This window comes from Lobosporangium transversale (assembly GCF_002105155.1).
Source record: "Lobosporangium transversale strain NRRL 3116 chromosome Unknown BCR41scaffold_17, whole genome shotgun sequence".
Lineage (NCBI taxonomy): Eukaryota > Fungi > Mortierellomycota > Mortierellomycetes > Mortierellales > Mortierellaceae > Lobosporangium > Lobosporangium transversale.
The window spans coordinates 534,267-557,760 of NW_019028995.1; the positions used below are offsets into that span (position 1 = coordinate 534,267).

General features: G+C 42.2%; 6 protein-coding genes across 6 annotated transcripts; all 6 read right to left on the reverse strand.

Annotated features, from left to right (window-relative positions):
- Nucleotides 1-1,309: 1,309 nt before the first annotated feature.
- Nucleotides 1,310-1,815, reverse strand: BCR41DRAFT_386330 (hypothetical protein; the record flags this gene model as incomplete). Its single annotated transcript, XM_022027778.1, has 1 exon — nucleotides 1,310-1,815. A coding segment is annotated over one exon (483 nt), but the record flags the coding sequence as incomplete, so codon positions are not given.
- Nucleotides 1,816-2,098: 283 nt separating this feature from the next.
- Nucleotides 2,099-7,371, reverse strand: BCR41DRAFT_55850 (hypothetical protein). The gene is made up of 2 exons (XM_022030906.1): nucleotides 7,352-7,371; nucleotides 2,099-7,245 (listed from the first exon to the last, which is right to left on the reverse strand). Exon 2 carries the CDS (start codon nucleotides 7,176-7,178, stop codon nucleotides 2,241-2,243), a length of 4,938 nt encoding a protein of 1,645 aa, XP_021881705.1. The 5' UTR covers nucleotides 7,179-7,245; nucleotides 7,352-7,371; the 3' UTR covers nucleotides 2,099-2,240.
- A 477-nt stretch (nucleotides 7,372-7,848) lies between these two features.
- BCR41DRAFT_353150 (hypothetical protein) lies at nucleotides 7,849-9,336 on the reverse strand. Its single transcript, XM_022024083.1, has one exon. It carries the CDS (start codon nucleotides 8,911-8,913, stop codon nucleotides 7,936-7,938), a length of 978 nt encoding a protein of 325 aa, XP_021881706.1. The 5' UTR covers nucleotides 8,914-9,336; the 3' UTR covers nucleotides 7,849-7,935.
- An 819-nt stretch (nucleotides 9,337-10,155) lies between these two features.
- BCR41DRAFT_353152 (hypothetical protein) lies at nucleotides 10,156-11,532 on the reverse strand (the record flags this gene model as incomplete). The annotated part of the gene is made up of 3 exons (XM_022024084.1): nucleotides 10,892-11,532; nucleotides 10,574-10,789; nucleotides 10,156-10,352 (listed from the first exon to the last, which is right to left on the reverse strand). Exons 1-3 carry the CDS (start codon nucleotides 11,243-11,245, stop codon nucleotides 10,158-10,160), a joined length of 765 nt encoding a protein of 254 aa, XP_021881707.1. The 5' UTR covers nucleotides 11,246-11,532.
- A 3,268-nt stretch (nucleotides 11,533-14,800) lies between these two features.
- On the reverse strand, nucleotides 14,801-17,176 carry BCR41DRAFT_353153 (hypothetical protein). Its single transcript, XM_022024085.1, has 10 exons — nucleotides 17,012-17,176; nucleotides 16,856-16,899; nucleotides 16,700-16,757; nucleotides 16,498-16,565; nucleotides 16,229-16,373; nucleotides 15,840-16,028; nucleotides 15,643-15,678; nucleotides 15,468-15,551; nucleotides 15,319-15,390; nucleotides 14,801-15,039 (listed from the first exon to the last, which is right to left on the reverse strand). Exons 1-10 carry the CDS (start codon nucleotides 17,088-17,090, stop codon nucleotides 14,921-14,923), a joined length of 894 nt encoding a protein of 297 aa, XP_021881708.1. The 5' UTR covers nucleotides 17,091-17,176; the 3' UTR covers nucleotides 14,801-14,920.
- A 63-nt stretch (nucleotides 17,177-17,239) lies between these two features.
- Nucleotides 17,240-18,853, reverse strand: BCR41DRAFT_370541 (hypothetical protein; the record flags this gene model as incomplete). Its single annotated transcript, XM_022026540.1, has 2 exons — nucleotides 17,240-18,691; nucleotides 18,803-18,853. 2 exons carry the CDS (start codon nucleotides 18,851-18,853, stop codon nucleotides 17,240-17,242), a joined length of 1,503 nt encoding a protein of 500 aa, XP_021881709.1.
- Between the last annotated feature and the right edge of the window lie 4,641 nt (nucleotides 18,854-23,494).

Consider the following 23,494-nt stretch of genomic DNA (forward strand, 5'->3'; position numbering starts at 1 on the left):
ATTAGACATTAGTCAATTGGGTATTTTAACTAAATTTGAAATACTATTAGTCATTTTTTTTCTTATTTACCTCGATATTCTCAGCAGGAATATATCCAATAACACCTGTCTTTAGGACGCGTACTAGCCACCAGTAGACATTTGTGTCTTCCAAAAGCATTAAAGAATCATTCCGAACAACTGAGGCTTGACCTTCTTGTGTCGCCACAAATGTGTGGAATGCGTAGACAAGGTTGAAATCAATGTCATCCTCAGTTAACGACATTGTCTCAGACCGATCATCATCCTCGTCTTCCATGTCTTCGTCTTCTTCATCCTCATCAAATTCGTCCTCTTCATCTCCTAGAATTTCATTCTGACGAGCATCTACGATTTGATTATTGGTGCTGTTATCCAGGTTCATGTTATTGTTATTATTGGCATCGTACATTTCTTGATCTTCATCTTCGTCGCGAAGTATTTGACGGAGATTGGATGCACTACTGGTGTTATTATTATAATTATTATTGTTATGACCATAGTTGCTGTCGCCAGATGATTGTGTTGTCCCCTTGCGAAAGTGCTGTTCCTGTTCTTGAATATAAGAGGTATAATCTTCTTCATCTGTACTATAATCTGAGTCAGGTACTGTTGCATCCATATCTCGCTGATATTGCCCCCGTTGACCTGCATGGCTATTATGGTTATTATATTGGCTGGTGTTGTTCATGTCTGAGGACGTGGTCACTGCTGAGCGTAGTGAGGATGCCAGTCCATTCACACCACCAAGTCTTGAAGCCATGCGGAGATTAAATGTCTAAATTGTGTTTTCACCGAAAAAAAAAAAAAAAAAAAAAAAAAAAAATTTTAATGCACCTTGGCAATTGGTGAAACAAATGAAACAAATAGAATTTTTTATAGCCACGTTGCGCGCTTTTTCATCCCAATTCAGGGGTTGAAGAGAAGGAAGGGTGCGAATATTAAAAATGAATGCTGACTGAGCAATTGCAACACAATACCTTATAGTTGAAATCACTGAGTGGATTAATCTGTTAATTGACAGTATTATATAAAAGAAGTCCTGTCTCTTATTTCTAATCCTAAATAGCATTTGAAGCCGGAATAAAACGTGTAATATTAGCTTTAATAAGTCTGTAAAAGGAAAGGGAAGAGTGAAAGGGAAGAGCATGAATGTGATAAAGAGAACGTGAGAAAGAGGTGCTCATGCCCGCCCACAGGAGTGAGTGTGAAATAAAATAACAGAGATATTTTCAAGGGTCAATGTGCTGTGTAGGAGACACAATGGGCTATAGACTAATAGCTTTGTTGGCACTTGGAAATCCTCCGATAAAGTTAAAGGAGTGATGAAGTGAGATGGTCAGAAAAAGCGGCAAGTAGAATGACCAAATAAATGAAAAGGTGTCTATAATTGTAACTTCGGAGGATATTGATCGATTTAGGTCTAAATCTCTGGCTGAACCTCTTTACACTAGAGATAGGAAAAGAGTGGAGAAATGACGACGAAGATACTGAAGTAAAGCGGAAGTACCAAGAGAGAAATAGAGAGAGTGAAGAAATGTGGAAACGAACGCACCAAATGGTTTGTATTATGTGTACTGTGTGTACTGTGAATAGAATAAATGTGTGAAAAGAAGGATATATTAGGTGTGAAAAAGACAGATGAAAAAGAAAAAATAAAAATAAAAAAGGGAGATGAGAGGTGAGAAAGATGAGAAAGATGAGAAAGATGAGAGAGATGAGAGAGATGAGAGGGAGAAGAAGGAGGAGGAGGAGGAAGATGAGATGTTGATGGTGAGGATGTGCAGGATGATGATGAGCAAACAAACAAGCTTTGCTCACTCTTCTATATACTTTGCTCACTATTTCATGCAAAATGCCCTGATTTTTTCTCTTTTTTTTTTTTTTTTTTTTTTTTTTCTAATCCTGCCTATTCAATACACCAGTAGACTGCTAGAAGAGACCTAATGGCCGTGATCTATTAGCCAAGCAATTCAACTTGGCTTCATGTCCACAAAAACAAAGGTTATTCCACAATTGAATAACCGTTAATTCATCACTTTAAATTATTTTAATTATATGCATGCATGCGATGCGTGTGTGCCTTTATTTTAATATTTAGTCTGGTGGTACAAGTTGTAGGAATAAAAAAGATGTACAAAAGTACAAAAGAGACATCTCAGCTTCGGAGCTATATCTTAAAAAAAATTACTACATACGATATATATCTATTAACAGCCACATCAATCGTATCCATGGCGATTGAGTTGCTTCTTGACCGCTGCCGGTTCGCGTCCCGTCAGCGCCCGAATTTTTCGTCCAACTACACTCCATTTCCATTGTGATCCAAGTTCAATCCCTGATCCTTCAACCAATCGCACAAGCCAGATGGCATGCTCACAACGTTGCTCAATCGATTCAATACTTTCGACAGTAAGCCCTGCATACCAGTGCTGATCAGGATTATCACAACAACGACGATGACGACGGGGTTCACGGAGATTATGGCCTTGAGAACTTTGTTTCTGCTCATTTCCATTTCTCTTCCCGACCTCGGTCTCAACGTCACTTTCACCTTCACCTTCACTCTGCTGAATGACATCGTCGCTTTTAATAGTCCTATTTGGCTCTCGAAGGAGATGATTAAACAGACGACGTAAGAGCCCATTTTTGCCCTTAACCTCAGGATTTAAGATACGCTGATCTCCATCCTTTGGCCGTGAATCTATCGACATGTCTTTGTTCTTGTTCTGGTCTTCTCCTACTGATATCCAGGATGTGGTTAAGATTTTCCAAAGGTAGTCAGCAGCAGGGCTCACTCGTCTCTTTGTTGGAATGACAACCGGGATCTTACTCATATCGAAAGCAGCATCCATTTGAGCTCTATTAATCTCATTAAGCACAACTTCAAGCTCTTTCAACACAAAGACTAAAAATTGACCCCTTGAGTGCATCACATGGCTATCAGTGACATCAGGATTGGACAGCAATCCGGAGATCCAGCTCGGGACCGTGTCTTGTCCCTGTTGCTGTTGCTGCCTCTTCCGCACTAGGAACAATTCGCTCGTTTCCAAGTCCAGAGCACACCGTAATAATCCTTTCCAGGCCTTAGCATCCGGAAATTCCTTGGTTTGTGTCCTCATTGCTCGTATCGTTGACAGGCCAGAAAAGATATCCCGCGTTCGGATGCTTGCTGCCAAAAGAAGGATGTACGCGCGTGTATCCGGAACATACCCAGCCTGAAACATGAGCTGGAGTATTTCCTGAGCTGAGCGTAAGTCGTTTTGACGGGTATGATATTTGATCAACGTCGTGAGAGTAACCCCATCAATCCCATGATTTACAGCAACAGTTTGTTCTGAACGCATCGCTCCCCGATCATAGTTTCGGTTATGCCCCTGTTGCTGTCCTCGCAGAGAATGGATGTTACTAGGCCTATGAACAGGTATTTCTATTTCGGAATCCAGATCCAACATCTCCGTATCAAGTCTCTGTATTCCTGCGATCGTGCTATCCAGTGCTTCACGTAATCTTTGGGCAGAGACTCCTGATTCGACAAGGCTGTCCAAGACCATATTGGTAAGATACAATCCAGGATCCATGTTACGATTCCTGGCCTCCTGAGTTACGCGACCTACCGCTTTGAGATCCCCTTTTTTGGCAAAGGCGTTCGCTAGAATACTACAAACTACAGCGTCCGGCTCTATTTTGAGTTGTTTCATCTCGACAAACAGTTCGGACATAGGCTCGATCTCGCCTCTTAGTGCAAATGCTCCAAGAAGAATGGAGAATGTATATGCATCAGGACGAAATTCACCCTTGTATGTTCTCTCACCAATATCTAACCGACCCTCATCAAATGACGAAAGAGGACTAGATTGAGAGATAAGGTTCTTAACTACAGACATGGCGTCAAGACCAACAGTTGGTTCAATAGCATTTTTTGATGGTGCTTCCAACGCTTTATGGATAACGCTTTGAAAAAGATCCCATCCATCGTCTAGTTCCGAACGCACATAATTCGACCCAAGGCTTGGAAAACTCACATCCTGATTCTTCGATTTTATCAACTGCCGTACCATCATATTTCGACCAAGATCACGCATTCCGTGTTGCTTTCCGCTTGCCATTGATCGTCTTCCAGCCCTTGACTGTGGTGTAAGATCCAATAGTGACTTGAGTAACGTGTTGTAAAAGACCATGTTGGGCTGGATACTTTGCTTCCACATAATCTCCATTACATGGCGGGCTTTGGAAAACTCTGCACGCCTGAACCAGGCACCGGCAAGCTCTGTCACGATGTGGATGTCTACCGATGAGCACTGACTGAGTTCATTTTTAGACTCTAACTGGGCACTTTCGAGCTCCAAATGTCGGTCAAAAATCCATTGCGCTTGCTCCAGGTGTCTAGGATCCTTCTCTGATGTCGCGAGCGCCTGAATCAACATTCTAAGCTTTCCTGTTGTGAGCAACGTGCTTTTCAAAGATTTGGATTCACAAGTGTGTAGGGGTCCATAGGCATGCGTGTAAAGGCTAGCTGCCAAATCAAGCTCATGACTGTCTAAAAGCGAAGTCAAAACGCAGCTGAAGGCGTGATGGCCCGGTTCAAGAGGTCTTTTCCATTTTATGATTGTTGCCATAGATCCTGCAGTAACAGAAGTGTTGGCTATGGCCATAACCCAGTCCGAAAGCTGCCCATCCCAGCTCTTCATAGACGATTCTGAAGCCATGGTCTTGAAAGCGCATATCTTTGCAAGTGTAGGTCCCATGTGTTTCGTCACAAACTCGCGAACTTCATCCATGGCGACCATCTCCAAATTGTGTGGGCCTTGAGCTCGATGCTGACGGCTAACAACCTTTGTACCCTCAGTCCTTACTAGAGCGATTGTTTTCTTCCAATTCGCATCGCCATATAGCGCTTGGAACCTAAGTTCCATGACTTGAGATAACAGACCCAGATTCCCCAGTCGAAAGGCAGCATGGTGAGCAATATCATGAAGAAATATCTTATAGGTGTTCAAAATTGACTCAGTAGATGTCTTATCAGGCTGACAGTGTGACATGAGGTCTCGGATGGTTTGCTTAAGCAACAAAGGCGCATCCACCGCGTTTTGATGTGAGAATCCCTTGAACAAAGCAAAGTCTTCACCTAGCGTCGAAGTATTCGTTCCAATGGCAGATTTCTCTTCCAGTAGTTCTGTCAGAGAGTCGCTATAAACTCCAGGATCTAAAGGCGGGCTTGGGATACTGTTTGTGAGATGGTGTTGTAAAAGCGAATTGGACAAGCCATCGGTCATTAGAGCCATTGGATTGATGGAGCGAGCGATATCATCTTTTTCCAAAGTATTCAAGAGGACGCCTGTCATTGCTATTTCACGCCACAAATGCACTTCTGTCGAATATTTGTGGCTGCTAAATACAAGAGTTAACTCTTGAAGTCCTGATAACCACGAGCGTATTTGATCTGGGCGCTTCCACGAATCCAAGTTATAAAACTGCTTCTTTTTGGAAAAGGCAGTGGCATCCATCTCTGACAACCGCAAAATTTCTCTCAGTGTCCGAATACCGATGAAAGATGATTCAGGAGGCAATAGTGAGGACGTTATATCGAGAAGATCTTGGATCCATGATTGAGGTCTTCCTGTAGCACGTGAAGCTAACCTAAACAAGTCTATAACCCAATCTGGCCTATTGTCCTGAAGAAATTGCGTGAATAGCCACTGTCGAGTTTCTATTTGACTCCAAAGACACAACCAGTCTTCTCGATCCCGTCTCTCCCACAGCCAAATACATTGCATTGCGCTCATTCGATCGTTAGACGCCAGACAAATCTCAAGAGTGGCCCTACGTGGGTTTGCTCTAGGCTCATTAACTGCTGAGGGATCTTCTAGAATAGAGGTGCTTGAAGGAAAGAGCCGACGAACTATGAGAGCCTTAAGAAAAGGTAAAGAAGTTGACGCCAACGCAGCCTGATCAGCTGACAACTCCTGAAGAGGTAGATTTTCATTCTCTCGTTCCGCAAAAAGTCGGTTCCAGCTCCTAGTTAAAACAGCCAGAGTGTAATCAATCAAGGGATCATGAGATAATTGAAATGTTGTCCTATAGTCTGTCATTCCCCGTGTCTGTAGCTTCTTTATTGGCTCTAGACAAACCGAGTTGAGATAGGTCATTGTTTCGACAATGTCAATATTGCCTATTGTCGCTTCATGCGCACATACGAGACGACAGCAGTATTCTACAAGATGAAGATCCTGTAAATGGCGAAGGGTCACGTTGGACGCCAAAGATGGATTGGTACTAAACCCCTTCATATACTCATGCTCTTTGGCTTTATCAATTACAACTAGCGCCTGCATATAGCTCTGTTTCTGGAATAGATCACGAACACATGAAATTTGGGAGACAACCCAGTTTTTGAAGGTGGTTGGCGAAGGAGGAATGACGATCTGATGAGAAGAGTCAATTGGGAGAAACTCTTCAGGTATCCGTAAATCCGTGACATCCTCTAAAGTCCTCATGCTATGCTGATGAGAAATAGACCGACATGGTGTATACGACCGATTACGACCAGACTGTATTATTGATCGTGTTTCTTTTCGAAATGATGAGTCGTATTGTATTGAGGTTGCGGAAGAGGGAAGTGGTAATGAATGTGAGGTATGCGTGTGAGATGATATATTGCGTTCCCTGGAGTAGATTCGTCCTGATATTAGTTGGCAGCTATTTTTGGGCAGAGTAAAGGTTGTTGAAGATCTCCTACAGGCTTTTACACGGAGATTGTTGTTACTTTGCAATAAACAAGTCGCGCCTGATCCTTTGGAGCGTAGTTGATATGATTGTTGATCAACATGACTTCTTGATTCAAGTATTAATCGAAAAATAGGATAGAGGTCTGAGAATGTTGCAATGTGTGTTTTTTGAAAGTGTGATTGTGGTGTTCGGGAAAGGCGAGATAGTCGAAGATGTAACATCAATTCTTGATTCAAGTGATGGCAACTACTGGGAACACAATGTCCAATTGATCTCCGCGAGCGAGTAGCAGAAACATCTGAATAGGTATGCAATGTAGACGCCTTTGGGGACATAAAAGGTGATAATAAATAGGTCGATGAAGGCCCCTGTTTTCGGATAGGCGACTTGCGCTTGGTTGCCGGGCGCAGTACCCGACTTAGGAGGGGCATCCAGTAGCGATAAGTGTTAATGTCCCGGAAGCTAGGCCAGTGATCGTTCGATTGTTCAAAATCCAATCTATTCTAGATCAATAAAGACATAGTTATAAGCATTTATTAGTTCCCTGAAAAAGAAAAATCACCTTGAGCCTTAACACAAATGTAGTAAGGACACCGAAGCATACCTCCAATAGTATACGAGGTTGGCTGAATTCGAGTTCTCGATATTGGCGTACAAAATAGATGATCGCTTTTTTAATTATTGCATGCTATGACATTTAAAATGATTTAATTATTTCGTGGAAATGTCTAAAAACCAACTGTGTAAAGAGAGAGACGCGAGAGTAACGGCGACAAATGGTGTCAGAATGAAATTAGGCTGTTCCGTATTATTGTTACCGTTGTCGTTGTTGCCCCATTTATTTGTGAATTTCCCAACTCTACCTTGCAAAAATGCAATTGCGAAGAATGAAACTTTTTCTTTTTTTGATAAGTCAAATCCTTGTTCTAAACAATTGTGACTACTCATTTAGTTGCTGGGAAACAACAACTGGAAGCTATTTTTTTTGAATGCTGATTTGCAATATCATACAAGGGATGTCGCATTTGAATGCGAACAACCAAGCTGCCCTGTACATGGAGCAAAACCCATTTTTGCATTTGATGCGTAAATGGTTTGAGTGTGGCTTTTATTATTGTTTTTGGTAATATATTATAACCCTTAAAAGGCAGGATATTTTTGGTGGCAACAGGACTAAATATTCTGAGCCTAAAATTCCAGCAAGGGCTTGTTACGCCTTTGTGGTGACTTTGCTGACTGTGAGTATGAGCTAACCTGCGTATTATTGCTACTGCTATTCGAGCTGCTGTTCGTAAGCAACCCTGGTTTGATGACATCCTGGCCTGTGTTATGGTTCCTCAGATCGATTAAGGGTTTGATTCGAGGCCGATTGCCATGACTCGACAAAGCTTCACCTCCAGTAACTTGCCTACTTTTGGAGCTCCCGTTAGAGTTTTGGCTGCCTGTGCCCGAATTTTTATTTCCGCTATTCAGTGCTGGTTTTGCGGACTTTGCCCTTGAGAGCAACAATCCCGGCTGAATCATAGCATTAGGATCCTCGAACTGCAGTAGGGGGCCTTGTGGCACTGGTTGCGCGCCACCGTTGGAATAGGAAGGCAGTTTAGGAGATTGAGAATGTGGCGAGGCATTGCCTCCAAGCGGTACGCGATCCTCAGGAGCGCCTCGGCTCTTGGACCGTGTCTTCTGATAGCCTGACTTGGAACTATGCGCTGAGGGGCGCATCAGTCCCGTACCTGCACTTTTGGACCTTTCTAGCAACTGCGCCGTACGAGCCTCTCCCTTTTCGATCAGGGTTCCTGGACCACCAAATCTAGGCCCAGACTGTTGCTGTTGAAGTTGTTGCATTTGAAGCTGATGCTGTTGTAACAGCTGCTGCTGATGTTGGTTCTGCTGTTGCTGCAACTGTTGCTGTTGAACATATCCCGGAGAATAATTCAAACTAGTCGTGCTTTCGTTTGTTATCCCAGATGAACCCACAGCACCACGCAAAGCGCCAATGACACCAGCTTGTTCTCGCATTTTTAGCTGCTGCTTCATGTTTTCAATCTCTTGCTTCTCGGCTTCAACCCGTTGCTGGAGCAAACTTCCTACCATAAAGGGGTGCTTTGAATTAGCAGAACCTCCTGTAGTCGTGTTAGAGCCATTATTGTTATTACTTGATGGCATGGTCTGGGTGATCTTGGCTCCGATTGGGCCTGTTTTTGAATATGTCTTATTGACTATATCTGTGCCTGTGCCTGTGCCTGTGCTGGAGTCTAAACGCGGGCCCGAGGTTGTGTTCGTGTTAATATTTGATGCAATTGGAAATCCTGCGCTGCTATTATTAGTTTGGCTTTTGTCTGCTGGGCCAGAGTGAGTGTGCGCAAAGCCTGCAGAGTTAGCAGCGAAATGAGCCGAATCTGATGTTGATGTTGAAGTTGAAATTGAATGCACAATAGGTAACACAGAAGAATCGTTCTCCTCAATAAATGAAGCCGTAGTGGCCAAGGATATTGACAAGAGCGTAGAGGCAGAAGTACCACTAATAGCAGTAGAGATAGGGGATTCAAGACCTGTTGAGGATATGCTCGTAATAGATGTCAATGGTTGTGATTGTGTTTGTTGAATGGTGAGCTATTGGAGGTAGAAGAGAGAAGGGATAAGGGTTGTGAGAAGAGGAAAACAGAAGATGAAAGGGGAAGAGAGAAGGGAGGATTCAAAAGTAGTCAGAAAGTAAAGAGAGGTTGAGCTGAATAAATATCATGTAGTTTCCAAGACAAACATCGCACTTGTGTGCATCAGCATCAACGAGCGCTAGAATAGAATAGACATGAGCAGAGAAGAGCCTGTAGAGCAGCAGGAGTGTAGAGCGACAATAGGGAGTGAGAGAGAGGAAATAAAAAAGGAGAGATTTCTGTAGCAAGATGACTAAAAAGTGATGGCTGAGAAGTACAATTAGAAGGAAACATAGAACGTTTAGATGGGGAAAAAGAAAGAATGCTTTGTCAAATCCATATTCACTTGGTCACTCGTCTTTTGTACTTTCGATGATGGATTTCAACCCCCTTGAATTTTTCTGCCTCCCTGCCTGTTTACCATCCCCTGTACCGTCTTACCGTCAGCATAGCCCAACTCCAATATCTATCCCAAGGAATGCAACGTTAAGCAAATTAAGATTGTTTTTCTTCAATAAGATCAAGTCATCATGCATGATTGCATCTTATGATCATCCTCCATAGATTGTCCTTTTTTAGATCCTTTCATGTTCCAAGTGCTCATAAACAAGCGACATAATGTCAAATTGCCTTTGTTTTGGCTCTGGATCTGGTCTGTCTTCATAATGTTATTGTCATTCTTTAGATCCTTTTCTGCGAAAGGCAAAAAGACGTAAAAAAAAAATAAAAAAAAAAAATAGAGAAATGAAAAAGTATCTAGCGCAATCTATTTGACAAGTTGCCGTTCAAAGACAAGCCCAATCCAGCAAGCTTCGCCTCTGCCATGCTCACCTGCTCCTCTGTAAGGTTCCCTCGCATTGATCCATCCTGGTTTCCTGATGACATCAGCTCTACTGCATGCTTTTGTCCTTCACGCACCATCTCCGGGTTTGCATGATACATGAATATTCCCTACATGAAAAAGAACCAAAGTAAAATAGTACAAAGTCGTTAGAAAGATCAATGTTGCAAATTGACAATCTATAAACACACCCTTGAATATTTATGAGTACTTTTTTTTTTTTTTTTTTTTTTTTTTTCCCTCTTTAATAAAATAAAGTAAACAAAAAAAAAAAAAAAAAAAAAAAAAGACAATGTCCACCATGCGCTTGTCGTCAGATCATATCTCCTACCTTAGCTGCACGAAGACCTACCAACCATTCTCGAAGCGACTCACCCGATTCTGTACAAATGTAGTGAATATAGTCGTCTTCTGGTGTCTCAAACATATGAATGCTATCGGATGACTTGAGTGCAAATCCAAACTTCGTAGGTGCTTTCTTGCGTGGAACTTGTACGGCATACACGTCGAAATTGCGAAGCATGCAAAGCATACTCTCTCCGTTGAACTATATCAAGTAGACCGGGGAAGAAGGTTTATGTTTGTCAGATCAAATCAATTAATTCGTTCATGAAGGACTCTGTTCTCATTGCATCAGCCCGCTTATTACCTTGTTATCTTTGGAATGATAGACGGCCGTATCCGTGATATGCAGATATCGCTTGACCCACTTGTTCTTTTTTGTTTCTAAATGAACCCAGCCATGGGGCCGTACAAAGCTCTCTTGACCCGGCCCAACCAAGCGTAAAACCTCTTTTGCTGTCAGCTCATCTCGCGCGGGGAAGCTCTTACAGATGAACTTGTTATCTTTATCAGTCTCCCAAACTTTCATAATGTCTAATACAACTTCAAAATCGCGCAATGGACGTTCGATCATGAATTCTTTAGAGTATTCAAAGATAGTCCATCGGTCATGATGACGAGGGTCTCCCCGCTCGCCAAAACTGCCCCGCTGCTCCAGCATATGCAGGACATCCAGAGCAGTAGAGTTTGGTGCAAGGTTGACTGACTTGAAATCAGTTTCGGTTTGAATGTAGATGCGCGTGGCAACCAAACGCTGTGTTTGTGCATTTACTGTGGCTCCAGCTGTTGATGTTGAGGCAGATGCTGAGGAAGATAAACTACTCTGTGGCGCACTGATTTGCTTAGGGCTAGTAGGTGTACCTGGCGGTGACGTTGTATGGCCTATTGTTGCAGCCAGCCGTTGTTGCTGATGCTGGATATGTAAGATTTGAGCCTGCTGAAGTTGCTGGTGCCGCTGCTGCATTTGTAGCTCGCTTGCACCAGAAATCCCATTGTCTTGCTTCATAATAGCCAGAGCCAAATTCCTCATTCCACCTGCTGCAGCAGATTGGGCATTTGCATTTGGCGTTGTCTGGAACGAAGGTTGAGGCGTAAGTAGAACGGACGGAGCAACTGGCGTGCTTCCCATACCCATGCCTCGAATCATCTTATCATGATGGGTTGTGTTCGTATTTGTGCTAACGTTGAGTGAAGTATTGGACCCAGAAGGTTCTTGAGAGGACGATGAAGTAGCACCAAGTTTTGATGCCGATCTACTGAGCTGAGGTAGTAAACCTGGCGCTCCTGATGTTCCGGGCGTTCCAGGCGCCCCATTAAGCGCACCAGCCGGATATGGAGGCCAGTTGTCATTGTTAGTATGAAGGTTTTGGTTGGATGGCTTTCTAGGAAGTGACTTGGCTCGCTGACCAGCAGAGCTGGGACTGCGACTTGGAATCAGAGCAGGGTTATATTCCGGGTAAGAAGGCTGTTTTTTTTTTTTTTTTTTTTTTTTTTTTTTTCATCGGTGGAGAGTACATAAAAAGTTAATTAGCCTTTTTCTTTTTTGCTTTGATCATATGTATCTTGAAGTCAAGTCAGCAGATATAGCTTACGGTTTCTTGAGCATGACGAGAGACAGAGGCGTCTTTAGATTTACTGCGAGAACGAACCCATTTGAACATCCCGCCTTTAGAGGACGACTCTTCCTGCCGTTGTGATCTACCACGCTCCAGAGTGTGCTGTGGATCTCCAATGGATTGGCTTCGATCATGAGTAGGCCGTCTCTCAGAGGCATGATGACTGGAGGGTTTATCATTGATCGTATTCGGTCCCTGTTGGTACTGATGATACAGCAAAGCTGGGTCAGTGGATTTCTGTTTGCGAAGAATAGGCCGAACTCCTTGATCATTTTCTCCAAATGTAGAAGGCTGCTCTTGACGATTAGAAGTTGAGGAGGAGCTAGTAGGGATTGAAGACTCAGAGAAGTGAATGGAAGACTCATCCACTTGACGTCTCAAAGTGTTGTTTGAGCTTTTCTTTCGTATATGTTCAGCACCGTGGGCGGCTTCTCCTCGCTGAGCGGCTTCTTCTGTCGAAGTTATCGATGATGCCTTTACCTGAGCTGATGATGATGGTGATGATGTAAAATCCGTTTCATAATCCTCGGCAATAGTAGATGTGCCGATGAATTGACTACCGTGCTCATGAATAATATCTGACTTATTAAATGTATTGGAGCGACTCAAAGGTCTGGATCCAGATCTTGATCTGGGAGGAGCAATAGGTGTCTGTGAGCCGTGTGATGAGTTCTGATGAGCAGTCTGTTCAAAAGTTGAAGATGGGCTTGATGATGGGGAAGATTGCTTGGGTTGGCTTCTACTGTTCGAGCGGGTAGGCAAACGGGGTAATCCTTGGGTCATTTGGCCATTTGAGGCTGGTGTTGATGAAGATGTTTGAAAAGGGCGCACCGTTTTTGATGTGCCATTGGACCCAAAGGTGGGTGCTGAAATCTCCTGTGGTGAGGCAGTCAAATTTTCTGGATAGTTGTCTATTTCATGCAGGACCTCGCCATTTTCGTTATAAAGCGTCTTGGATAACCGTGTCGAGCCTTGGGAAATGGATCGCGATCGCTGAGCAGATTTTGGTGGCAAAGGTGCAGCGGGATTCCGACGACTTTCGCTGCGGCCAAGACTGCTCACTCCAAATGTGCTGTCATTTTCGCTGTTACTGACTACCTGTATGATTGAATTGGTGTTGCTATCGACTTTGTTTCCTGAAGGGCCTAAAATGGCAGCAACAATTTTCACTTCTGATTGACTGCTCTCCACTCCTTTTTGCATCAGACTGCTGCTCAAATTTTGTTGGCTTTGATCCCGGCGTAATATCTGCAGATGCGCCTGCAGCTTAGCATGGCCATCATCTTGCACACCAGACTCCTGAAGTGTAGGCGATATAGCACTAAATGAGAGTGCTTGACTTGAGCTTACAATGACAGGCGGGCTTTGAGCAACAGCTGCTTCTGTGGAAAGAGCATGATCCGAACGAGGCTCAGTTTGTGCCCTTCGTGTCCGTGTACGACGAGGTTCACCGTCATGAGGTGCAGCTGCAGTTCGAGGAGCAGATGGCCGTGTAGCGCGATTTGCTTGCTACGAAATAAGAAACCAAGTAAAGGGCGGTGTCAATACTAATAGAAACTTTTATTCTTTGTTACGGAGCAAGACATATATTTAAGAGGACAATAAAGGTCATTGAAGTGATTGATAGCAGGCGGGAATGGGATCCAATAGATTAACTTTTTTTTTTTTTTTTTTTTTTTTTTTTTTTTTTCATTTGATCCACACACAGAATCTCCTCACCTAGGCCGTTATGTTTATCCGTTGACCCATCTTTATAAAAATAAAGAAGCATTTGGGAAGAGCAAAATGCCTTGTTGACCACATCAGCTCTCTGTCTATCAATCTCTGTCTTCTTCCATCCTTCAAAATCTTTTCAATCTTGGACCACAATCATTGTCAACAGCTCAATTCTATTTAACACCCCCGTAACACAATCAAACACCATTTTAATAAATAAAAAAAATTCTCTTACTCTATTCGCCAAGTCTGTCTTCATGGCAGCAAGTTCGCCCATCATCTGCTCAAAGTCAAGGTCGGTGCCCTGTTGTTCAGTGTCTCGTGTCATAATGAATGAGTTGTGTTTGCGGTTTTGAGAATGAAAGATTCAATGAAGACGATGGAGTGGAGAGAGAGGGAGAGAGAGAATATCCTTTAAAAAAAAGACCCCTGAGTGAGTAAATGAAATATATGTAAATGCTGCCGCTGTCTCAGTCAAGAGAAAACAAAAATAAAAAATAAAATATAAAAAGAGAGAGAGAGAGAGAGAGAGAGAGAGAGAGAGAGAGAGAGAGAGAGAGAGGGAGAATGAAGATGGGAAATGAAGTAAAAGAGAGAAAGGAGGCTAAATAAGGTGAAAATTGTCGCTAGTGTGAAGATGAATTAACCAAGCTCTTGATACCTCCATCTCGGCTGTGTTTGTGTTCATTTCATTTCTTTGTGCCTGGCTGTGAAAATTTTTTTTACATTGAATCCTTCTGCGCCGCCATTTGGCACGTTCGCGTCTTTTTTTTTTTACCATGAAATGAATACATGTAAATGGTTATCATTCATACCCTCCACTTTGCTCTTCCTTTTGTTGAAAACATTCATGAAATAAATGTACACATTTGTCTGACATGAGAAAGTGGGCTCTTCGATTCCTTATTAAAAAACGGTCAAAAACCCATTTACTACAAAAAATTGTTCCTTATTCATATTTGTCAGTGCAAGTGAGACTGTCATATGTCTCAATAAGCTTTAATCTATGGGTGATTCTTCGTCAGCCATTCTTGCAACCAGTCCGCAAGCTTCATGAACTGGGTATTGATCCCAACACCCTCAAGACACCTATTAGTAAGATGGCAATCATAAGGCCTCATAGCTATCATAATCAGAGAAACATAGAAGAGAAGAGAAAAAAAATCGTCAATATACACACCCAAAAAAAAAAAAAAAAAAAAAAAAAAAAAAGTTACAGGTGCAACGGTTTGGTATATAAATTGGTATTCCACATATCCACATCTCCACATTAGATGAACACTACAGGCTCAAAAAAAGAGAGGTGAAGATGTATGCTCTGCAAGCAATATTTACAATGTATTCAGATGAATCAATGGCATCTCATAGTCATAGCAACAATAACAAAGCTAAATTTACGTACTGCTATCCTTTGGTTCGCTGTCTACGATCTTCAAATGATCCAAGTTGGCTCCTAGGATCTTGGCAATGACCTCTAAGAATAGGTAAATCAAGGCACATTTAATAAAAAAGAAATACTGAAAGCATAATAAAGATTTAAAATTCACTCACCGCAAATCTCATATTTCGTATACTTCTCCTGTGCCGAAAAGTGCAGGACTCCAGAAATGAAAACTTTCTCCAAGCGAACCTTAACTGTTAAAAAAGCTGTTAGTCGCAAACCTCGATCCTTTCTGGCATATAGTAAGAATATGCTTCTATAATCTACATAAAAGTCCCAATCTACCTGAAAGGTCCTTGATCACTCGCGCTACATCATAAACTTTGTCACACAAGAAGGAAAAAAAAAAAAAAATCAATTTGAAAGTCAAGTATACAAGTGAAGGTGCGTAGACTCTCACTCCTTTGCAGCTCTTTTTTATATGCATGTGTGAGTCCCATGACATGCAAGATGCATATTTACCACACCACCAGAATCCTTACCATAGGTTGGATACCGAATTGCGTAGTGATCCATACTAATTTGCTTGCTGCTTGTAACGCTGTCAATTAGGGTATTGACCGCAGACTCACTGTTGTATTCAGTTGGCCCATACAGGATAGGGACTCGAAGGATAATTGCAGAAGAATTCCTGTTCTTAACCTCAACTTCCCCTTCATATTTAGTGCGACCTAATATCCATTAACAGTTACGGCAACATCAGCAGTAACGTTAGTATAGCAAAGTTAATACCACCAAGTTTGTTCAAACTCCTCTGCTCTCCCTTCATAAACTCCATATTGAAGTCGTATGAACTCTTGCATAATAATCCCAAGCAAAACAAAGTAAAGCATTAAAAAAAAAAAAAAAAAAAAAAAAAAGCTGCGTATACCGTAGGTGTTGAGTGGATTGGGCTTGTCAGTAACATCATAAGGTGGAGAAGTGCCATCGAAAACATAGTCCGTCGAGATGTAGATCATCAGAATACCACGGTCATTGGTCAGATCCGCCAATAAACCAGGAGCTTGGACATTGAGCTAAACATGATAACAAAAACAAATTCAGTGACCGTAACGAGGTTGCTCCGTTATACTGCACATGTACTCAACCTTCAGACACAAATAACACTACGATAAGCCTATAAAAATTCTTCTGACGTACTTTTTGCGCTCCGCTGGGATCTTTCTCAACAACATCAGGCCGACGCTCAGCAGCACAATGAACAACAACTAAAGTCAAATTCATATGATATGGTTGAGCCATTAGAATATTGATCTTAAAAAAAGACGCGTGTCATTCCCCTTTTTTCCTTTCATTCCACCTAAAGAAAAGATTATATTAATCAGCATCATCTCTACTTTACCATCGGGCTTGTGCTCCTCAATGAAGGCTGTGACAGCAGCAGCGTCCTCCAAGTCAAGCTGTGGAGCAAAAGGAATAGCGAGAGTTAAAATAGCTGATAAAAGTAATCATCGTACCTAGTTTTTTTTTTTTTTTTTTTTTTTTTTTTATCCCACACCTTCTTAAGGTCGTCCCTGACACGAGAGTGCGCCAATCCAATGACTATTATTTTTTTTTTTAGCGTGATATTATTATTCGACTTGTGAGTCCACTTTAACTCCAGGCGAGTTTTTATTCTTTCTATAAATTGGATTGTGCCTTAGTTTATTCTGACCTTCATGTCCTGCATTCTTATACTCAACTACGACTGCACGGCCAAGAAGACCTGAAGCGCCGGTGACAAGGACATGCATGATTGATAGATTGCAAGCTTTGTTGTTAATGGGATGAAATTGAATAAAATGAAATCCGTGGGAAATGATTTTAAAGTAAATGCATCAAGAGGTAAAGAATGAAAGATGCACAGAAATAAAAAAAGTTTCTTTTTATTGTATTCTAAAACTCAGAACTCAATTGGACTTTCCGCGGCAATGTACGTCCAGATAGCCATGACTGCAGCAGAACGCTTCAATTGGTCAGGTGTGAAGGCCCCCATTGAGTCTGCCTCTGAATGGTGGTAATAAAAATAGCCAGTGTCTACAGGTCGACGATATTTATCATGGATATTGCTGCTCCTACTGCGATGATGGTGGTGCTTTTTGCTATTGTTATTTTGATAGTCGTAGTTGTGGAAAGGATTGTACTCCTTGCCATTGTTATGATCTTTTACCATGCTCTGCATGTCATCCTCATGATGGCGGTTTCCAGTGCCATATTTGATGGCATATGGGGAAGTTGAATAAGGAAGGGGGAAAGGATCGGCGGGGACAAACTCCGCACAAGCAACTCCTCGTTTGCAAAGAGGTTCAATGTCAGCTCCAAATGGATTGGGTAGGACATGTCGACCAGCCCCAGGGTATCCAAGATCCTCACGCCGTCCCATAAAATACTCTCCAGCAGCCGTCAAAAATTCGGCCGAGTCGCGCTTTTTGCCGTCCTTGGCTGTGCCTGGTGCAAATGAGATGCCGTAAGGATCAAAGACACCTGTATCTGATTCAAATGCAAATACATGACGACTTGAATCTTTTTCAGGATGATTTCTTGCATAGACCACACCTCCTGCAGATGTGTTCTCCTCTGCAGTCCAGAACACTACTCGTACCGTTCTTCGAGGCGGCCTCTCCAGCCGGCTCAATTGACGCAGAGTTTCCCAAGCAATGAAACAGCCGGCACCATCATCCACAGCCCCACTCCCAACATCCCAGCTATCAATATGTCCACCAACGACCACAATCTCTTCTGGCTTCTCTCTTCCTTTTAATTCGATAATGATATTCCTTGAGATCTTGGACTCGAGCTCTGTTGATGCTCCCATGATTAATTTGACTTTGGGCCATTCAGGAAATGTCTCTGGATCCTGCTTGTGGCGGTTAAGCGAACGTTCAAGCAAATCAGCATCTTCAACACTGATAGCAGCCATAGGGATCCTCGCAATCTCAGCAACGCCTGTATGAGGTGTCTGTAGTGAGAATGGCGTGACAGATCGCACCAAAGATGCAACAGCCCCATGTCCTTGTGCCCAAACAGCGCCGAACGCTCTGTAGAGAGCATTCTCAGTATAAGAAGTAAAGGGGTTATTCCAGAGGACAATTTTGCCACGTACTTCGTCTCTTTGACCCAACTGCTCCAGCTCATCCTTGGAATGCACAACAATAACCTCTGCTTCGAGGCCGTTAATAGGATCAGGCGTAGATACGCTATACCCAAGACCAAGGATATGCATCGGAACAGGGCCACGGGTAGGTGACAGAAAATGAAGTGACTCTTGGTGACGTTGCCAGTAATCAACGACTACTTCCTCTGTTGTGACAGACAAATTGTCCGCCTTGAGTTTCCGTATAACCCAATCAATGGACTACAACCAATGCATGTCAATGGCCAAATTAGCTGTAGCAACTACAAGAATTATTGGCATGCTCAGTCAAATGATGCTATTGATGCTGTTAGTCAAAATAATAATACTTACTTTTTCTAACGCATCTGATCCAGTGATGCGTGGGCCAAAGGTGTCTGTCATTTCGGCCAAACGATCCCATAAAATACTAGTATGAATTCAAAGGAATATAAAGTGAGAAGGTCAGCCAAAATTCTGCATTGCATTTCGTCATAAAGCCCAGATAAAAAAAAAGAAAAGCTTTACATACTTCGATTCCAAGCTACCTGCAACGAGTTGATCGACATCTGATTGCATATGCTTTTCAAACTTGAATTTCCTTGTCAGATGCTCTCTATGGTGGCCATGGTGACTATGGTGCTTATTAGATATAGATGCGAAAAGATAAATGGCTACCACGGTCAACAGTCCAAGCTTCAAAAGCCCTTTGCGAAGCCGGTTGTTATCATGACTAATTGCTCTGCAAGCAAAGGGATTTAGAGGTTTTTCTAGCCTCTCTGCTGTCGGTAAGAAGGGTTCTTGTTTTTTCTCATTCATTTTTTTTTTTTTTTCATTAGCTGCTGGATGAAATGAGAAAAGAGAAGAAAAACCCTGCGCCACCAAATTAGTTTATCCCTTCGTCCGTCACAAGGGCAAATTTGCCATTATAAATGGGTTTAAAATCCAGCAATCCATGGGCATTGTCTTGAAATTTTATTTTGATGTCGAAATAAATGACCGAAAACTAAATTGTCATGGAGCTATCCTGGCTTCTTTATTTGTGCAAATAAAAAACTCATGAAGACTTTCGCATGACCTTAGCGTCCGCTTGGGGGCTCATTGTATCGTTTATTTATTGACTGATGTAATATAACAGTGATAATATTCGCCGCCGTAGTCTCGACTTGAAAGGAGTGCAATCTGAGTTGATTCATTCTACCACACCATAGAGCTTGACTAACTTGATCTTTTCCTGTACAGCCCGGCAAGACTTGATTTGTCACATCGTTTGCTTGCTCGTCTTCTTGCGTTCCCTTGATATATCTGGGTTGGTAAGCACTGCTAATAGAGTTTGTTGGGCCTGTTGAAACCAGAGGGAGCCACAGCAACATATCATACCCAAGGTGATACAAATATCTCTGTTGGAGTGAGTGGTGAACTGTGTGTTCAGATGTAGTGGACATAAACGGCGAAAGAATGCATCGAAAGGATGTGAGCGGTTATGAGAGCAAGGAAGAAGGGGTTGGTATGCCTGTTCAAGTCCTTGGCAAGAGAGCATGAGTAGCAGTTGTGATCAATGGTATAGTTTCTAGACCCTACCTTCCAGTACAGCATTGCATTATTGTTGTTTTCAGACCTGGCACCAATCATGCGAGGTATTTCTTTTTCTGAGGGTTCCTTGTGTTAAACGGCCAGACAGAAAGCTTAGAAGAGATAGAGTCCTCGCCAAAAAGTCGTCGACTAATATATTTTTAAAATACTCAATTTGAATTAAAAACCGGAAAAACAGAGATTTACGTACAAAGACTTCCCTCATCCATATAATTTTTTGACTGAATTGGAAACCGTTGTTTTTTTATGAATCTGAAACTGACCAACGAAGCAGACCTTCATTACCCTCATTCACATTCACTCATTCTCCAAGAAATAGTCAAATGTCTTTCCCTATTGATACGATAGTCACCCCTCATATAATGATCTGAGTGATATGTATAATGATCTAAGTGATACCGATCTAACGTTTCTAGGAACACGCACAACTCCACCCCGAAGATGTCGACAATCGCCCTCCAAATTCAATGTCACCTCCACTAGATCTCCCACACAATATCATTGGAATACCCCACCTAAGAACAGATCCAAGGGATCTCCTTCAAAAGAGCAGCTTCCCGATGCTGCTGATCCAAATCCATTCTTGTCAAATGGACAAGCTGTAGAGCTTCAGCAGGACATTGGTGAATTATCCCGTAATAAGGCGACCATTATACATAACGAATACGTTATGATGGCTCGGACATTCAAGGCTATTACCGAGGGGCCATTAGAAGTTTGACAGTGGTTTATGCAGACGCCAGACAGAGCGAACAACTTGGCAATTTTAATGGGTGTAGGGAGAGATGCATGTTTGACAGCAATTAAATTTGCTACCACAGGTGTCCTCGAGTTCAAAGACCGCGGTAAAGCTAGACATGAGAGAACCAGACGTGGAAGAACTGGACGCCCAAAAAAAGAAATTGATCAGGATGTAACCTCAAAAATCATGGCTGTCATAGTCAAGTGCGGAGCCCCTAATTCGGCCTCTATGGTTGCCAACCAACTAAAGGATGACTTTGGGATCGATAGATTAGCAAGGTCAATCACTCGTGATCTTCGCAAAATGGGTTTATATTGGGGTAAAGGAATCCGACAACATTGCTTGCATGACTCCAAGAAAAATGTCGCGTTCCGAACAACATACCTCAAGCGTCGCCTCAGTAATCTAAAACTTGTGGACGGCAATTGGGTTCCTAAAATGCCAGAAGTTTTTTTAGACGAGTCTTATTGTCACATCGATCATGCTGCAGCAAGACGTTGGGTGAAAAGTAGTGGTGGTGTCGTAAACGATGCGGGAAGAAAGCCAATAATAGTTATCTTTGCGGCATTCGTTGTGTATTACGATGAACTCAACAAAAAAGTTGAGGGCAAATTCGTGAAGGATAGTGTATATATCTGGCCATCCAAAGGGCCAAAGCCTCAGTCAAAGAAGGGCCAAGAACGGGAGGCAGAGTTGTGGAACGATGTGCCCGAAGAGATCAAGAGTGCAGGAGTTGTAGCAACAGGTCACGACTATCATGGGAATTTCAACGCCAATTTATTTGATAGTATTTTTAAGCGACTTTGTGAGAACCTCAATGAGATGGGACTGGGGCCTTGCCAAATCCATCTTGATGGTGCTTCATATCATTTCCATAAGAAAAACAAAGTACCAACCAAGAGCGACACTGTGGCAACTATCAAAGAGTGGCTCACCAACAAGGGTATTGCTATTCCAACCTAGGAAAATGGAAAAGCGGCGAATAAAGACGATCTTATGGAGTTGATCAAAGCCCTTCCTGACGAGTCGTATTTCTCTGTCAGTAAAATCGCCCAAGAGAATGGTGGCCATGAAATTCTCAAGACTCCACCATATCACTGCGAACTTCAGCCTATGGAGAAAATTCGGGCCGTCGTTAAAAACATTATTGCGTCGAGAGCAAGGACGACAATGACAGCCCTTTTGCTGAAGAAAAGGCTTCTCAGCTTGTTTTCTTAGATTCCGGATAGAATATTTTATTCTGTATGGAAAAAGTCTGTGAAAATTGGTATGAAATACTATAACGAGGAAGACGTGTCCAAGGAATGTTGGATGAGGCGGACGAGAGGCATTACCAAGAGATCAATGATGAACAGGAGACAATTGAGGACATTAGCGAGGAGATTAGACTCGACAGCAGTGAATGGGACCTAGAACTCGATAGAGTAGTAAACCAAGAGCAAGCTGGGGCTGTAATAATGGAATCTGAGATCGAGGACCTTGCACCAGATACTGGAAACATGTTTGGTTTAGTAGAGGATAGTTCTCGTAAAAATTAAAATTTTGAGTTTGTACGTTTTTTTTCGTCTAAAAACGGAGGGATTTTATTCAATTTAAAAATGTGAAAAATATTTTAGTCGACGACTTTTTGACGAGGACTTTACAGACACAACGGTGAAAAAAATGAATGTGAGCAAACAGTTGCTGTGTTTATTTGTTGTCTGCACATGCCTTCTTTCATCGCGGGCTTTGTTCCGAAAATATTTGGCAAATCTTTTTCCTTTTTTGTTCGTCAACCACTGTGTGCACGAATAACTTTTGTTTCTGTACATGCATAAAGCAGAAGAAATGAACAAACTTTATTTTGGCGATCACTCCATAATCAAAAATACTCCTAGGAGAGGATCAAACGCGTCGGTATTAATCTCGCTTCTGCTCTCCCTCCTTCCACAAGGCGCTGCACAATATCACCATTAACAGGGCGTCGTCTAGTAAGGAAAGGTACTTAGATAGTTCTTACTACAAGCAATAAGCGCATGCAACTACATCACCCCTATCTCCACCATTGATGCCGGAACCTGAGAGCCAACGAATATCTCTGCTTTAACGCAATAGTACTGGAGCTGTTGGGGCAAAGAGCGACATCTAAACCCATTCTATGATAAAAAGACTTTTTTTTTCTTTAGTTGTTACCTTTGACAAGGATGTAATCACCTGTTTCAAAACCAGTTCCTACACACCGAGTCAAATCTGTCAACGTATTTACTACCCTTGTTTAACACTATAATATTTTTTTTATTCATTAAATTCCTCACAAAGCAAAGGCCAATGCAAAAAGAAACTGAAAAAAAATTGTATAACAAAGGATCGACATCAACAGTGTATGCTGTATATAGAGATGATTTTTTCGGTATCTCAATGCTATTGTTTCCAATCTGCCGTTCATGCGAGAGCTTGTATTTATTTGTCGATCTCTGCTATTGACTTGGACAAAACCCCAAGCCAAACAAAGGAACTGAATAAAGATTGATATGGCCTGTGAAGCAAAGGATCGATATCAAACCTACATGAGACAATGATAAAATTCATCATCAATCTAGGATATAAAAAGGAATCATTGTCTTCCTCCTTTCCCGCTCGCTCACTCCAAAGTCCCACTGCCACTTGTTCCTGTATCTTTTCCTCAATATTCTTTATCTATTCATTTTGGATCTTTAAACCATAAAAAAGCT

Bases quoted from the DNA above. Each gene is read 5' to 3' on its own strand.
- BCR41DRAFT_55850 (XM_022030906.1), bottom strand. From the start codon at position 7,178: ATGCCCCTCCTAAGTCGGGTACTGCGCCCGGCAACCAAGCGCAAGTCG.
- BCR41DRAFT_353150 (XM_022024083.1), bottom strand. From the start codon at position 8,913: ATGCCATCAAGTAATAACAATAATGGCTCTAACACGACTACAGGAGGT.
- BCR41DRAFT_353153 (XM_022024085.1), bottom strand. From the start codon at position 17,090: ATGCATGTCCTTGTCACCGGCGCTTCAGGTCTTCTTGGCCGTGCAGTC. The intron at 16,566-16,699 runs GTAAAGTAGAGA...ATTTGACTTTAG, and splicing joins TGAGGAGCACAAGCCCGATG to TTGTTGTTCATTGTGCTGCT. The intron at 15,552-15,642 runs GTAGATTGGGAC...CTTTTTTAACAG, and splicing joins AGTGATCAAGGACCTTTCAG to TTAAGGTTCGCTTGGAGAAA.